This window comes from Lentinula edodes (assembly GCF_021015755.1).
Source record: "Lentinula edodes strain Le(Bin) 0899 ss11 chromosome Unknown C8R40scaffold_7, whole genome shotgun sequence".
In the NCBI taxonomy this organism is placed as follows: domain Eukaryota; kingdom Fungi; phylum Basidiomycota; class Agaricomycetes; order Agaricales; family Omphalotaceae; genus Lentinula; species Lentinula edodes.
The window spans coordinates 313,096-328,364 of NW_025764313.1; the positions used below are offsets into that span (position 1 = coordinate 313,096).

The following is a 15,269-nucleotide window of genomic DNA, read 5'->3' on the forward strand; positions in this document are numbered from 1 at the left end:
GTCTGCTGAAAATACCTTCTTCAAAAACAACGTGACGATCATGGATCCTTTCGAAGTTCGTATGCAGTTTGTGGCTTTACTGCGACGGCTGGATGCGTGAGTGCTGGTGAAGTTCTCTACAACTAAATCCTCAAATCGCTCATCACAGTTCTCAGCATTCTATTAGAAAAGTGGTCTCGTTCGCAGTCAAATTCTTCCCTCGCTGTGGAGAAGATTTGTGGGACTGCATAGTCGAGGAAACTCAGAAGGTATCATCTGCTTTCTCTATGATACTGGATGATTCGAAAGTGAATATGATTTTTTGAATCTCAGGGCTCCATCAACTCACGAATCAACATTCTGTATTTCCTTGACTCACTATGCGAAACATGTCTCTTGGTAAAAACGCACGCGAACGCGATAGGGAACACTGAGAAGGCGTCGAGTAACATGTATGTGGACCTTGTGGCGAGGGATTTGGGGACGATAGTCGAAAACGTCGTTCCTCCGGGAGTAGAAGGATCACCGAACCTGGTCAGCACGAAACAAGTACGTTTCCAGCGCATTCAAGTACTCGAAAAACTCATGAACCTTTTCCCGTTGTTAGATTCTCGAAACTTGGCGGTCAAAACGAGTAATTGATCCTCAAATCTTGGACTCTGTCATCTCTTCGTTCGATAACCGCACTGATTCTGGAGAGTTTGATAACGACGCTCCAACTGTTCGAAAGTCATTCGCACCACTCCCCCGGCCAGAAATTTTCAAGCGAATTGAAGAGGATCGGGAGCGTCATAAACGGTTACGTGAGCGCAGATGGGTACAACCTATCACCCATAATACTATCACTGAAATGCAGGCCCCGCCTCTAACGTCTTTCATGCCTTTGACCGAGAAGGAGGATGGAGATCGTGAGTTGAGCATTGATATTGAGTTTGACAATGAGTGGGAGACGCTTAGTGATTGGAACGAAGACGACGACGAAGCATGTGCAGAGGAGAATGCGTTGTGCTTCCCCGATCCTCCCGGTGAAATGGCGATGGATTTGGATTAAGATCCAAGTTTCTCGTTTCTCTAACAGTCGCCGTTTTCAATACAAAATTGCGTGAGTGTGCCACTGGCAGCTGTATGCTGTCCTCTGTACAGTTTAATGTTATCATCAAGATATATCACATTTGAAAGCTTAAGGCTCATCGGATCTCAATTGTTCATGAGCAAGGAACCCTTCACTACCCGGAAGATCCTTGTAACACAAATGTAACAAACTTGAATGCAAGAGTTCAATACGTGTCTGGCACGAAAGAATAACTGCGCCTCTGCCACTGGCTGCCACTCCCTGGAAAGGAGAATTCAATCGTAGTGTAAGTAAGTACTTCAGGTCACCTGGGCGGGTGGAGTTTCGCCTAGTTTCGCCGCAGGGTCCTTGATGGAGGCTGTTCCAGGCTGTTTTGAGTGCAGCAGGGTTGGAGAGGGTTGGAGTCGGAGTCGCCACTGTTACGCATAAATGTGACCTTGCTCCGCCGTCGGAATGGACAGAGACAACTTTGAAAGGAAATTTTGCTTGGGCGCTTGAGGTTATGGTTCAATGATTATGTGTTGCGCGTTTATTTATGTAGATCTGGACAGTCCGCGTTTCCAAAAAGTATTTACAATCAGTTACACATGCTATCTCCCGCCTCATCTGTGTATCTCTCTCTCTCTCCTCCCATACTGCTGGTCAGTTACCCGAACCTCCCGACGCTCTCCTGTTGTCTTTTGCGGGCTCAAAGAACCAGCGACCTATTCATATATCATTCCGCCTCTTTCATAATCCACCTCGCAAAACTTTTTGACCGCGATGCGCTGCAATGTCGTCTGGGCCTACCTTGCCTTGTCCCTATGTTTTGTCTCTGTCGTATATGCAGCACCTCATTTCAACGTACGTTTCGTTTTCACGCTGATACCACGTAGTATACTAACTTGTATACTATACTAGGCCCGCGCGAGTTCTGACGAAGCGTCTGGCTCGCGACTCCCCAAAAGGACACATTCTAATGCTGACATCCAGTCTAAAAGCCCAGAGGTCCATATTTCGTTCATTGTCAAGGGGGCTTTGAGGGGTGTTCTGAACAACAGACAGACACTCAATCAATATGATCAGGGTCGTATCGAAATGCTGATCAAACGGGCGGCCATGAAGAAATGGGGATGGACAGAGGATAAGATCGGAAATCTGAAGTTCAACTATCCTGACGACCGTATCCACTTCAATGGTCCTCTCATTTTCAGATTCCTTTTCAAGGGTCCTTTTTTGGATTGCGAGCTAGAAAACTGCCTGGGTGAAGCCACGTTTCCTGGCTCCTCAGCAGAGGGACAACCTACGGTATCTGGATCCATTTATTCAATGACTCAAAATGGCAAACAAAAAGATCAGAAAATTTACGATGTAAGTGGTCTACAATCATTCAAATCTCAATTCACAGTGTCAATGATCTTTGTAGTCTTACTCTGATTGACAATCAGGCCAGTGTCGTTCATTTCGAATGTATGTATCGTTGCGATGGTCTGGCATATTTTAGAAGATCAATGGAGGGGCAGTATGGATGCCTTAGAAAGCGGCGATATACTTCTGGTGTATCTGAACAGGGTCCGACTTCGAGTAGTTTGATCTATATACATGGGCTTATGAAGTCAGAAAAGGATAGAGAGAGAGTACAACAGCCTTAGAAAATGCCGGTGAGCAGGGATAAGTCTTGCGGCGAAAAAGAAGCTTCTCTATATATCTCACCTTGCTTGCAATGGTCATTGAGCATCCATACCTCAAGTGCCTTTGCAAAATTTCCTTTTAAAGTTGTCTCTGTCTGTTCTGACGGCGGCGCAGGGTCACATTTATGCCTTATGGGACAAAAGGGATCCGGATGCAGCCCTTTTACTCATCTAACAGTGACTCCGACTCCAACCCTGCACTTTACCTGTCCCAAAACAGCCTTGAACAGCACTGAACAGCATCCCTCAAGGACCCTGGAAGCACCTGCAAAACTCCACCCACCCAGGTGGCCTGAAGTATGCTATGATTTTGGCTTGGAGCTAATTCAGATGGGGTCCTCTCCCTCACCATATCGCATCGTCCCTAAGCTTTTCCGCTTGCTATTTCTATCTTACACAAACTTCCCCAGTAAGTGCCACAAGTCTTCTCTGCTTAATATCTATCCACTGAAATAATCAATCATTTCTTATCATTGTGTGAACTTACAAATTTCATGAAGTTGAACTAATTGAAGAACGCCAACGGGGTGCGTTAATTTACTAAGGAGCATCTATGAAGGGATGAGGAACTGGGTGTGGCATCAGCTCCTCCTGTTGGTAGTACTAATATTTTCGCAAGTGGCATTAAAAGAGCTTAGAAGGTGCGAATCCCCCCTTATTCCCATCATTCCCTTCTACCACTGCTGGTCAGTCAAACCCCGACTTCACTTTTGTTGTTCTTTCTACCCAAGCACCAACGATCTCTCTATCATTCCCAATTTCTTTCTTCCCTTTTCCGCAGCCTTTTTGGTTGTTGCCTTTCGAGTTTTTCTACAATTTCCGTTCCAACTCGCGATGTGTTTCGCCCTCTGGGCTTATGTCGCCTTTTTTTCCCTTCTTTCTGTTGTATATGCTGCACCTCGATTCAACGTATGTTCCGCTTTCACGTCTTCATGAAGTAATTAAACTGGTTTGATTATTCTACTAGGCCCGTGCGGGTTCCGATGAAGGCTCTCCCTCAGAGCCTCCCAATAAAAAGATCAAATTAGAACCTGGTACCCAGGCGGTAAAGCAAGAATCGCCCGCCGTAAAAGCAGAATCGCCCGCCGTAAAAGCAGAATCGCCCGCCGTAAAAGCAGAATCGCCCGCCGTAAAAGCAGAATCGCCCGCCGTAAAAGCAGAATCGCCCGCCGTAAAAGCAGAATCGCCCGCCGTAAAAGCAGAATCGTTCTCGCCTCCTCCCATGAACCCGCGTGAAGTTGTGCACATTTCGTTCATCGACAAGGGGAAACTCAAAGGACAACATTGGTTCCCGTTTGAACAACGCGATAAAGATCTTCTCGAAGCTCTGATTAGAAGAGCAGCCAGGGAAACATGGAGTTGGACAGAGGGCCGAATTCAAAACATGGCATTTGAATATCCAGATCAGACTCATCATTATACCGGGATCATGAAAAGATACTTTTTCAAAGGTCCATTCAAGCAATGCGGCGAACGCGACGATGAAGAATGCATAGCTGAAATTGTAGATTTCTATGATAAGCAGGACCCTCCCCGTGGAGAGGGATCTATTTATCTACGTAAAAGAGGGGTTCGAGGCTTCATAGGTGACAAAGGAGACAAAATCTTTCAAGTATGGTTGCATTGCTACTCTGCGTTTCATATACTAATCCTTGGTACATATACTTAGACTCCCTATGACTGATACTAAGTTCTTTTGCGTTGCTTGACGTGAACAGACGCATTTTGTGATGAAGTCCTTTTTCATCGCTGTCGTTGAATGCACTTGATCAAGTACAGGATGTCCCAGGGGTTTCGTTAGGATGGGTCTACGCAATTATGATCTTATATAACGTTGTGTACATCGATTCCAATGTCCATTTCAAGTTCGCCAGAAGCCCGACGGGTTCAGAAATTCGAGTTAATAACAATAATGGAATCGCGAATTGATTGATACCTAGTGGTACCGTATTGAACATGCTATGCTAACCTATTCCGCCTAACTGATTCTCTAGCTCGAGAGCGCCGCACTGCATTCAAGAACCTGGGACAGTAAGACTTGTAGCTGGGGTAAAACTTGCCCCTCCAAAATCAGCTGCTGAGGCACTTATTTGATTGGATTGAAAGTTGCTGCTCTGAATTGAGTAAAGATTTATGTATATTTTTACTGTCTAGGAGTAATGGTCGGAGACTACATATAGCTGTGCATAATTTGATTGAATCAAAAGAAGATCAAATGCAGAATGAGGGAATAACATCGAATTTTCGCAGAGCATAAATATCTCTGTTGCAGGTGGAGTGCAGCTGGATTAGCGATGAAGGTATTTACGACGGAATGAGCGTGTAGCGGATAACGCCCGACGGAATAATGTCACGCGGCGGTGTGACAGATTGTACACACTTTGCTTTCTGCTTTCATTCTTATACCGGGTGTCCATTCAGCTTCATGCTGTTCGGAGAGCTTTGGCCGCGCACTGATAATAAAACTTGAGGTATGACATGTATGACCAAGAATTCCAGGATAATAGGCGACCTCAGGCGAGTACAACAACCACCACTATTCCTTTGTCATTGAATTACTTATCTATATCTTTAGTCTTCACAAAGTCAAAGTAATCTTCCGAAATTGAACTTCAATTACGATAATGGAAATAGCACAAAGTCAATCTCTCAGCTTCCCTCTCAATCTGCTCATTTCGGATTGCCAATACGCCCTTCACATCCTGCAGGACACCCAACTTCAACGCCGAGGCCAGGCAGTCGGCCATCGTCGTCGGCGTCGGTGACAAGCTCGCCGAGCATTGTATCTATCTCGCCGCCTCTGACTACTGCGAATACAAGTCACGTACAGGCCACGAATATACCGAAACATAATCACAACCTGGCTCAAGGTCCTGCAACGGGAACAGCGACTTCAGTGGCACCCACAGGTCCGCCCACAGAGTTTACTTATATTCCAGTTTCTGGCGTTATATCTCGTCCTCATCCACCGCACCAAAATCACTCTTCGAACCAAAATCAGATACGAAATCAGAGTAGTAAGTCCCATATATCATTTCTGCTTATAACTGGAATCACTAAAGTACAGGAATTCCAGCGGACACCTCTCAAAATCCAAATACAAGTTCCGGTATACCACACGTACCACCAGGACCTAGTTCTGTCGTTCATAACACTCCACATTCCTCCCATGGTCCCCCGCCAGCAACCGCTCCGGCTGTGTTAGTAGGACCGGCTAGTGGTAGTTCAGGATCAGGCTCCGGAAAACACCTCGTAGGAAGTTCGGGTTCGTCAAACTCGTTCAACGGTTTCCAAAATGCAATGAACATAGGTTATTTCACGCAACATAGGCGAGCATCAGGATCTGCACTCGGCTCGCACATTATCCATAACGGTCTCACGGCTTCACCGCAAAGCGTAAACATCTCACCGGTATCTTTGCATCGTGTTCCAGCCTCCGTCGGCGGACCCAATTTCCCAGGTTTGGGTCCTTCGGAAGGATATGCCGCAAGATCTTCTGCGAATAATGAGCATGCGACACATCCTCATATGTCTCCTCGTCAAACACATCGTGCACATCCCGCTCCTACTTCCAGTGCACAATCGCAACATGCTCTCCCCACGCCTTCAATACCATTTGTACCCACCCCCCCTCTCACGACTGCTCAACTCTCACAAGGACTCCATTTGATACCATCGTACCCTTCTCACCCAGCTCATCCGACGTCGTCAAACTCTGCCTCTACCGCCGCCACTGCCCAAACTGCCACACAGGCTATTCTTTCTACCACTCAGCGCACTCTGGAGCATACCTGGAACACCATCCTCACCTCTGTTGATTCGGAGGTCGCAAAACTGCACACAGCACATGCAGGTCAAATAAGGGTTTGGGCCGATTATGTTGACGGAGTGAGGAAAGAAAGCGATGCGTACAAGTTGCGGATGGAGAGCTTTCAGAGGGACGCTGACAGAATTAGAAGGGAACGGGAAATGTACCGACTAAAGTCCAGAGATCTCGAAAATCAGATAGATGAATTGCGGAGAAGGGCAGAGAGCCAGAGACTACCAGAAGTGCCTGAACCTGTAGCTCATTCACAAATAGAGCTTCAGGAGGGCAGGAGGAAATATGAGGATCAGGAGGATGGGAGTCACGATACGGAACAGACGTCGAATGATCTCATCGACCGACTTCGGAGGGAGCGTGATGACCTCAAGATGCAGGTCGCAGGTCTAGCTACTGGCTCGCATCCGCAAAATCATTCACGATCTCACTCAGAGCATCTACAAAAGCTCCAGAACGAACACCTGTCTTTGAGTGCATCATACAACACCCTTCTCAATGCACATTCTCAGCTTCAAGCCACCCATACATCTCTCCTCGCTACCCATAATCATCTTCAAATCACGCACACTGAACTCCGTTCCACATATGACTCTTGTCAAACAACGTACACTGCTCTTCGACGGGAATTTGAGGACTTGCTCGAACGAGAAGAAAAGGCAAGAATCAAATTGGGTATTGCGGAAGAATCCTTGAAGGGCGAGAGAGAGAGAGCGTTTGAGCTTGACGAGGCGAGGAAGAGGGAGAAGAAAGGGAGGAAGGAGAGGGAGAAGGAGGTTGAAGAGCTTCGGGGAAAGGTGTATGACCTGGAGAGACATTCAACGAACGGTGTGCGCAAAGAGACTCCGGACACATTTAAAGAGACAGGACCGGAAGAGAATAGGACGGACTCAGGACAATCTCAGCACGAGTTTCAGGTAAGTTCAACCCTCGCTACGTTTTCTCTCTATCTGGTCTTGTTATTCGTTCTTATCATTTTGATCCGAGAACATGGACAATGTATGCCACCTGCTTGATACTGACCAACGCTATAGATCGCTACTCCCATCCGGCCGCCATCGCCCCAACTACGGCGCTCTCCTCATCGTCAGGACGTTGTGAACTTCGATGCTGATGATAGTGTTTTGCCAATATCCCCTCCACCAACGGGTCCTTCGATGCCCTCCCCGCAACCATTCTCGCCTCCTGTACGCCCTACATTGCCTACATCTCCACCACGGCGTGTGGATCATCCCGTTGCCAGTACAAGTCGACAATTTCCTGAAACTCGTAATGATCCTCAGAATGAATGTCAAGATCGTCGATCTAGGTCGGTCATGTCTGCGGAGGACCTTTCTGGATCACTTCATCGTGAACCAGAATCTGGACATGACCGTTCAGCCTATCTGAGGCCGTCGTCCAATGCTCCGTCTGTGGTGATGTGCCCAACGGGTTCAAAGGTACCATCGCTAGCAGGTTCAAAAGCTTCGTCTCCCATCAGAGATGAATCGGAAATCGTGAATTCTTTTACCAAAACTCCATCTCCATTACTACTTCCTGTTGAGCCGGTGACGCTCGTCATGACACCGATGGCGCGAAAAGAGAGCCGTTCTCCTTTCACTGAGTACAGACCTTTACCAAGGTCTGATACACAGGAGTGGCAACAAGATTCGGATGTTTACAGGCCTCTTTCAACGCCCGATAACCCATACCAAAAGACCGACTTTTTGCGACAGGATCTCAATTCGCCTACTAGTGCGAGGGGTCCGAGCCTGGGGTATGGTAACGAAGAAAAAGCCCCCGAATCTATACTTCAAGTTCCTACCTCCCGTTCACGACCTGCGTCCACGTCATATTCGCAGGCTCCTTCCAGACCACAATCTGCGGCAGAATCTCCTCGCCCGTCGTCACCTTCAGTTCTGCTAAATAGTGGCCTTTCTACTGTCGCGCAAGGGCACGATGGCTCTCAAAAGATAACCACGACAGGAAGATCTAGTAGAAGTGTCCCTCGGTTGGACATGGGTGTTCTTGACCAAAATCCGGCTACCAATACAAAATCCATCAGTAATCCCGATTCGGGAAATCCGATGTCGACTTCACCGGTGGTCACTCTATCTCCCTCGTCGAATTCATCGCTTTTGCATAATCAGTGGAAGCAATTGAAAACAGAGGCGGCAACTAGGGAGATAGGCGTGATAAAGGAGGGTCAAGATCGCCAAGAAATGACCAAAGTAGATCTAAGTGACGAAGTCGAGGAGGGCGAAGAACGAGAAAGCGCCAGAATTGTAGAAAACCCTCAGCGACCAGATTCAATTCATAGGCTCTTGTCGCCTTCCCCCTTCGCCATCACACCGTATGGCAATAATAGTCACCATGATCAGCGCCAAAGGGGCTCCGTTCACGTTCATCCCGATTCGTCATCGTCATCGTCTCGCCCTTGGCTTGCAACTTCGGTCGAGCACCGGAGAACATACGCTAGCTCTCCTAATAGTTCGCCGCGTCTCCATGGCACTCATATCACGCCCTACGATTCTGGAATTGCAAACGGTTATTTAAGCAGAAATAGTATTAATCATCTGAAACGGAAAGGTAATGGCAACGATGAGCGCGATCTCTCCTCATCGGCATCGGAACATCTCTATCCACGGGATATTGACCATTCACATCCACAACCACACAAGCTGGTGAAGGTGATGAGGGATGGACAAGTCGTGGCTTCGCCTGTGGATTTTGACAGTCGTAATGGGATGTTTGTAGAACGGCGGAGGGACGGACGCATGGAGAGATATGGCGAGCTCTCCTATCCCCAATTGCATACCCCTTCCTATGCTTATCCATCTGTGAAAACTCAAGGGAGTACTTCTCATATGAACGGCATGCATAGATTATCTCAACGATCAACTACACCACCTCAATCAGCCATTCCGATGTCTATTTCACCCGTGTCACCGTCATCTCCCGTCGCGCCGGCGCCTCTTTCTCAACCGAACCCTAAGTCAACGGTGGAACAGAGCCATCAAGGTCATCATTCTACCGCTCCTCCAACTGATTCACACGAAAACCTTGATACCCCCACCAACGCAAAACCCAGTTCAAAACGTATTCTCATCACCCCTTCTCATGCACATCCCGTACAACCTTACCCTGGTCTTCCTATGAAACCTGTTGACTCTGCCATACAACTTCACCCAGGACTGCCTAAGAAACCTTTCTTCGAACCTGTTGATACTTCTAAACAACGCACAAACGAAAAGGCTCGTTCTGACGGATGGAGGAATGCTTCCAACTCGTATCCTGGACGCTCTGGATCGGACGGCTGGTATACAAGCACTATAGACACAAATGGTAGTGGGACTTGGAAGTCCTGGGCTACTGCTCCCCCGATCAGCAATGGCCATGGTCAGGATCAAACTGATCAGAACACCTCTGGCCCGGGTGTTGCGCCTATAAAGCAGCTATCGTTTAAACATATCGATCTGTTATATGAAACCATTGGAGGAGAATACGTTTGTCGCGAATGCCGGTGAGTAGTAGTCCTGTTACATTCGTTCAGTTTTGAATTTACATTTGACTTCTTCAGGGCATCCTCCGCCACCAACCTGACTAAGCCGAAATCATTTCCAACTTCTTCTCCCTCCTTTACCGAGATTTTCGCCCACTATTCCGAATCACATAAAGCGAGAGAAGAAGAGGTGCTCAAATATAGCGCGGTGAAACTGCAGGAACAGCTGCTATTAAAACGTGGCAACAGTTTACAGCTTAATACTGGGCGAGGAGGAGGTGGCAAAAGGAAGGTCGGAGGAAAAAAGGGGTCTAAGTGAGGATTTGTTTTACGTTCACTGTTCTCGCGGCTGTTTCTCCGGATACTTGTATTTCTCTTATCTGTCTCTTCATCTGTGTGTATCTCATACATTCTTTTCGGTTTCGCGTTAGTCTTGAGCTTCGATCGTGCTTTCTGTTTCTTTGTTTGTTTTTCCGTGAATTTCTCACTGGAACCATCTACCTAGATGATTGCGACTCTTCATAATAATAGTGCCTCTATACGATGCTCATGTCTTTCTATCCTCTATGTTCTTTACGCATTGCACCTCTACTATGTTATTACGATACTATATTGGGTTCTCCTGCTTACAGAATGTACTATCTCTCCTTGTCCTGGTACCACATTTATCATGTACTGTCTGTCATACTTATCTATTACTTAGTACATACTCATCTACTATATGTACTCTACAGATTTGATCATTGCCTTTTTGAAACTTCGGATTTGAGAGAAATGTGTATATTAAACTCTGGCTCCGCCATCTGAGAGCTCTCATCATCGCTAGTAAAATTTCGGTAAATCCTTGTGTGTTCCCTTTATATTCCGTATCAGCTTCAGCTACTATCGAAACAGCAATACCTAACTAATTACATAACTAATAATTATCAAAGTGAACTAGATTTCCCGATAACCATAGAAATTATATCTCATCCCAGTCACCCAGTTTGTCAATCTCCGGGTAGTCCGTTCCACCGTCAACCACGCAAGTCTCCAGGTCGATGTCAACGGCCTCTTCGATTCTACTGAATACGCGCCGTATCTGTTCTCCAGACACCGTCGCGTTGGGCAAATACGGAACTAGAAGGACAATGGACATTCTTTGTAAAGCTGCAACCGGAAAGGGAGCATGATTGCGACTACGCTCATACCACCGAGAAAGAAAGAACTCTCGCAAGCGGACAGCTTGAACAATGGCATGAATAGCGAATGTAACATCAATCAGTTTTGGAAGAACCAAGAAGTTGACGGGTGAGTCGGAGGTAAATCTGAAGGTGAGAAAATTTAACAGCTCTGGGGATATGGGGGTCTTCCATTTGTCGAGCTCCAAGTGTTCCAACGTGTCGTGAATGTTCGGGAGTCGAAGATGATCCATGATATTGGTGTCCGAGTAGGAAAAGCGGGATAACGACAAGGTGCTCAGTTTGCATGCAGATCTCACGAGAAAAGATTGAAAGAGCTCGCTAGGCCATGTATCCGACACATGGTGTCCAGCAAGGGTGAGATCAGTAAGGGAAGGTAGCGTGAGCCATTGCAAGATTGCTAACAGTTCTGCATGCCGAAGATGGGTAAGCTGCAGTGTGTGCAAATGGGATGATTGAATAAGCGGGTCTGACTCTCCAAACGATGGGAGAGAAGGACCTTCCTCCTCGAGCTCAAAGCAAGCAATACAACTTCGAAGAGATGGACATCCAATGAATATCAAAAACAAATCGCTTAATCGCATTCCACGTCTCGATTCGAAGTACTGTAAATGTATCCAAGACGCCGCCCCAAGATTCAATATCGGTGCGAGGAACGTGATTTTATGAAGGTTGGGGGATGCGCGTATGAGCTCCAACGCCCACAGGACCTCAGGAGAGTCCAAGTCCGCCGAAAATGCGCGGAAGAATATTTTGTACATGTTGGGCGCCCCGGTAGGTGGTATAGGAGGGAAATTGCGTTCCAATAACATAGTTTGGCTGGTCAAGATATCGAAATGGAGATATCGCCATCTGTATATCTCCGGCATGAACTTGTCCAGCGTTTCTAACGCACCCGCATTCCTGAGACCTTTGGCTGCAGGAGAACGATGTTGCATCTGAGCGGAGCTGAGAACCGAAAGGGTGATGTACAATGGTGATATTTGGGAATTGGTGAGACACCGTTGGACTAGACTAGCATAGTTGATACATCCAAGAGGAGTCCTATGAGGAATCGAGATAGCAGTCCACAACAGTGGAGTAGATAGTGCTACAAGGCGCCATTTTCTGCAGACATGACTGAGGACCATGGGGGATGATTGATGTGGAGCATTTGCTCTAGGATAGCAAGAGTAAATGGAAAGACGATAGTCGCGCTGCCGAATTGGAGCCGTATAATGGACAAATATCTCAGTCAAGAGTTCGGGTGGAAGTCTTCGCATGCCTGAAAGAAGGGATTCGTACACGTGTGCTTCTATACGCATTTTAACCAGTTGTTGCTCCAGCTCGAAGATGTGAGCCAGTCGCTCTTGGAGCATTCCAGTGACGGTAGGTACATCCGAGTCAAAAGGAGGTTCGTTCGACGTAAGTAAAGACTGAAGTCGTGGCTGGAGTTCGATGCCCTTTTTCATAACCAACTGGAGTAAATGTCGAATTTGCCTGATGCACAAGTTTGAGAATTTCCCATTGGAGCTATAATAGTAAGCGCACCTGAGGACTGTTTTATCTTCCTCCCCTCCCTCGTCCGAGTGCGACCCAAAATTACGCGTCAAGTAACCTCCAAGGCCTTAAGCGCCTGAGGGTCACTAGGACACGTGAGGATGTCACAGCGCGTCTGACTCAGTGACATTCGTACTAGCCAACACTTTGTAACTGATATCGCCCGAATCTCGCCCGCGTCTCACATGCTTGGACTGGGCTGGACTGGGGCACTCGAGCTCTTGAGCTACCAATCTCCGAAAAGCACTTTCAAAACGCGGGTCTTCAAGTCCGGATGCGCTCGAACGAATTTTCGAGCCCTGTATTACTTTATACTCAATTGACTGGATTTATATCTATATACCGCTTTCAGTCTAATCTAGTGTGTATGCTTTTTGCCATCTTTTGGCACTTCCGTACAGGGTGCTATACTCAGAACCGTTCGTGACCAGACTGTCACAGACAGTGCAACTGCTCGTTTCATCAGTATTGCAGTTGCATGGGAAATATCATTGCGAGGATGACGAGAGGAGTAGAAGGAAAAGAATTGCCCCAGATGTGTGGAGATTACGGTTGCAAGATTTTCGATCCGATCTGGTTAGGTTTATTTCTTAGAAGTCGGTGCAGTGTGTGCAATATCTACCATTTTCGTCCTTCGAGAACAAAAAGGTAATCCAGTCCAAGCAAGCCACGATTGGAAAAGATCCTAAAGACATCTTTAAGCACAATATGACTTGAAATGAGGCGCATAGTTCGAGATTCAATGTTCAAGAAAAGGCTACCTACGTTTTGAATCCCGAATATCAGTACACCGGATACGGGCACTAGAGGGGATTTTAGTTCAAGAGCTGTTGATTCAAAAACTTATCTCACAGAGAGCCATGATCATATCCACTGCACTGTTGCGATACAGTGTCAGAAGGTGTATGAGTCCTTCGCTGGGGATACTATCAGGGGAACACTTGGAAGCATGAACTCATTGACAACACGTACACAAATCCAATAAGGATGAGAAAGCTAAACGTGAACACGCGAACCACCATCTTGAGAGTTTGGACAGATATTGTGCTGCTGCTGGAGCTACGGTCAAAGTTCCTGCATAACGAGATCCCCAGGGATACTGCATGAATAAATTTTGAATCAGTCATGCGAATATATGCGCATAAATTCACCTTGAATAGGGATAGTAGAGAAAGTGGTTATGATGACGAATAAGGATGAAATTTTAGCTCTACAAAGAGTAAATGTCAGCAACTATTAACATTTCAGAAGCTCCATCCGAGCTTGCTCACGGCAGAATTTGCATGAAGGTGCAGTAGAGACCAAAGTTATGCACTAACGACGGGCTCTTGATACCCAACTATGTACATGGTACCTGATCAGAAGAGGCAAGTGTAAAATTAGGGTATGCGCACCGAGAGGAAGCCGATCAGCAGTAAGGTCCACAAAAGAAATGGCGCAGAGAGCATCTGATTAGTATTGAGTTTGGATGAAACGGCAATATCCTAAACAAGGTAATTGGTGACCTACAGTCATGATGACGCGTGGATTTGACTCTAGAGGAGGTTTCGATAGGCCGAAGTGAACATTGTACCATGACTGAAGAGAAGAGTGCGTCAGTTGATGTAAGATTGAAACTTGATAGCGATGACATACGTGCACAAGAAGAGCCAGGGTGCTCGCAGCCGTCCTAATTTGTGTCCAGTGAGTTTCTAGGTTGAACAATACCCTATTGCAATGAACGTACAGAGTAGGAACAGAATACATCAATGCCGCTTGAAGAACACAGATTGATTTTCTTGGCTCAGGCGAGTTTATTTCACCAGCAAAGAAAAGCAGGGAGTATGAAAGACACGAGATAGTCCAAGAAGCGCAGAACGTATACCACGTCGCCAAGCGCTTGACTTGATGCGAAAAGATTGCAGTGAAGAGGATGACTGCCATCCCGATAGCGCCAGAGAGCTCCAAGCCAATAAATAAAGAGACAATGGCTTTACTTGAGGAGGGTTTGAATTCGATAGAGTCAGGTACGGGATTCATGTCTGCTGCAACTGGATAGTGCTGGTTCAAATAATCGAACAGAATATTGACCGCGATATTCAGCTTTGACATGCCACGTGGGGATGAAATCCCTCGTACCATGCGGTAATAGTAGTTATAGTACTCAGTGCTCGAATTCAAAGCCGCAGTAGCAGTAAATATGATCATGGATGGAATTGGTTAATGATACATCGGAAGTTGTAGTCATGGTAAACAAAGAGTGAAATCTTAGCATAAATCAAGAACGCTTCAATGATCAAGCTCAAGGTCATGCCAATCTACCACAGGCGAAATATACTTAGCGCTTCCCCAAATTCGAAGAAATCTTCTGTGATGTATTACTACCAGATTTAATTACTCCAAGGTTGTCATTGTCGGAATGACCTTCCTTCCAACAGCTAGAAATGATAAGAGCGCGTGATGGCTAGAGGTGACTCTTAACTCACAGAATTTCATAATTGCTTCGGAAAACTCGTTCTATCCCACCCCAAGCGAAGTTGCAGCCAGA

General features: G+C 46.6%; 6 protein-coding genes across 6 annotated transcripts; 4 read left to right on the forward strand and 2 right to left on the reverse strand.

The window, feature by feature from the left end:
- Positions 1-40: 40 nt before the first annotated feature.
- C8R40DRAFT_1167610 (CTD kinase subunit gamma CTK3-domain-containing protein) lies at positions 41-1,030 on the forward strand (the record flags this gene model as incomplete). The annotated part of the gene is made up of 4 exons (XM_046231048.1): positions 41-96; positions 149-248; positions 313-528; positions 587-1,030. The coding sequence occupies 4 exons, from the start codon at positions 41-43 to the stop codon at positions 1,028-1,030; spliced, it is 816 nt and encodes a 271-aa protein (XP_046089301.1).
- A 495-nt stretch (positions 1,031-1,525) lies between these two features.
- Positions 1,526-2,964, forward strand: C8R40DRAFT_1091812 (uncharacterized protein). Its single transcript, XM_046227520.1, has 3 exons — positions 1,526-1,894; positions 1,952-2,401; positions 2,457-2,964. The coding sequence occupies exons 1-3, from the start codon at positions 1,814-1,816 to the stop codon at positions 2,469-2,471; spliced, it is 546 nt and encodes a 181-aa protein (XP_046089302.1). The 5' UTR covers positions 1,526-1,813; the 3' UTR covers positions 2,472-2,964.
- On the forward strand, positions 2,830-4,563 carry C8R40DRAFT_831646 (uncharacterized protein). The gene is made up of 4 exons (XM_046236363.1): positions 2,830-3,130; positions 3,222-3,630; positions 3,689-4,333; positions 4,391-4,563. The coding sequence occupies exons 2-4, from the start codon at positions 3,283-3,285 to the stop codon at positions 4,403-4,405; spliced, it is 1,008 nt and encodes a 335-aa protein (XP_046089303.1). The 5' UTR covers positions 2,830-3,130; positions 3,222-3,282; the 3' UTR covers positions 4,406-4,563.
- Positions 4,564-5,089: 526 nt separating this feature from the next.
- C8R40DRAFT_1091816 (uncharacterized protein) lies at positions 5,090-10,774 on the forward strand. The gene is made up of 5 exons (XM_046227521.1): positions 5,090-5,238; positions 5,297-5,738; positions 5,798-7,458; positions 7,576-10,043; positions 10,101-10,774. The coding sequence occupies exons 1-5, from the start codon at positions 5,200-5,202 to the stop codon at positions 10,339-10,341; spliced, it is 4,851 nt and encodes a 1,616-aa protein (XP_046089304.1). The 5' UTR covers positions 5,090-5,199; the 3' UTR covers positions 10,342-10,774.
- Positions 10,775-10,853: 79 nt separating this feature from the next.
- Positions 10,854-13,025, reverse strand: C8R40DRAFT_831930 (uncharacterized protein). The gene is made up of 2 exons (XM_046236365.1): positions 12,734-13,025; positions 10,854-12,682 (listed from the first exon to the last, which is right to left on the reverse strand). Exon 2 carries the CDS (start codon positions 12,652-12,654, stop codon positions 10,984-10,986), a length of 1,671 nt encoding a protein of 556 aa, XP_046089305.1. The 5' UTR covers positions 12,655-12,682; positions 12,734-13,025; the 3' UTR covers positions 10,854-10,983.
- Positions 13,026-13,530: 505 nt separating this feature from the next.
- Positions 13,531-15,080, reverse strand: C8R40DRAFT_832011 (uncharacterized protein). Its single transcript, XM_046236367.1, has 9 exons — positions 14,469-15,080; positions 14,378-14,411; positions 14,252-14,320; positions 14,137-14,190; positions 14,014-14,081; positions 13,894-13,952; positions 13,715-13,816; positions 13,595-13,659; positions 13,531-13,545 (listed from the first exon to the last, which is right to left on the reverse strand). Exons 1-8 carry the CDS (start codon positions 14,927-14,929, stop codon positions 13,637-13,639), a joined length of 870 nt encoding a protein of 289 aa, XP_046089306.1. The 5' UTR covers positions 14,930-15,080; the 3' UTR covers positions 13,531-13,545; positions 13,595-13,636.
- Between the last annotated feature and the right edge of the window lie 189 nt (positions 15,081-15,269).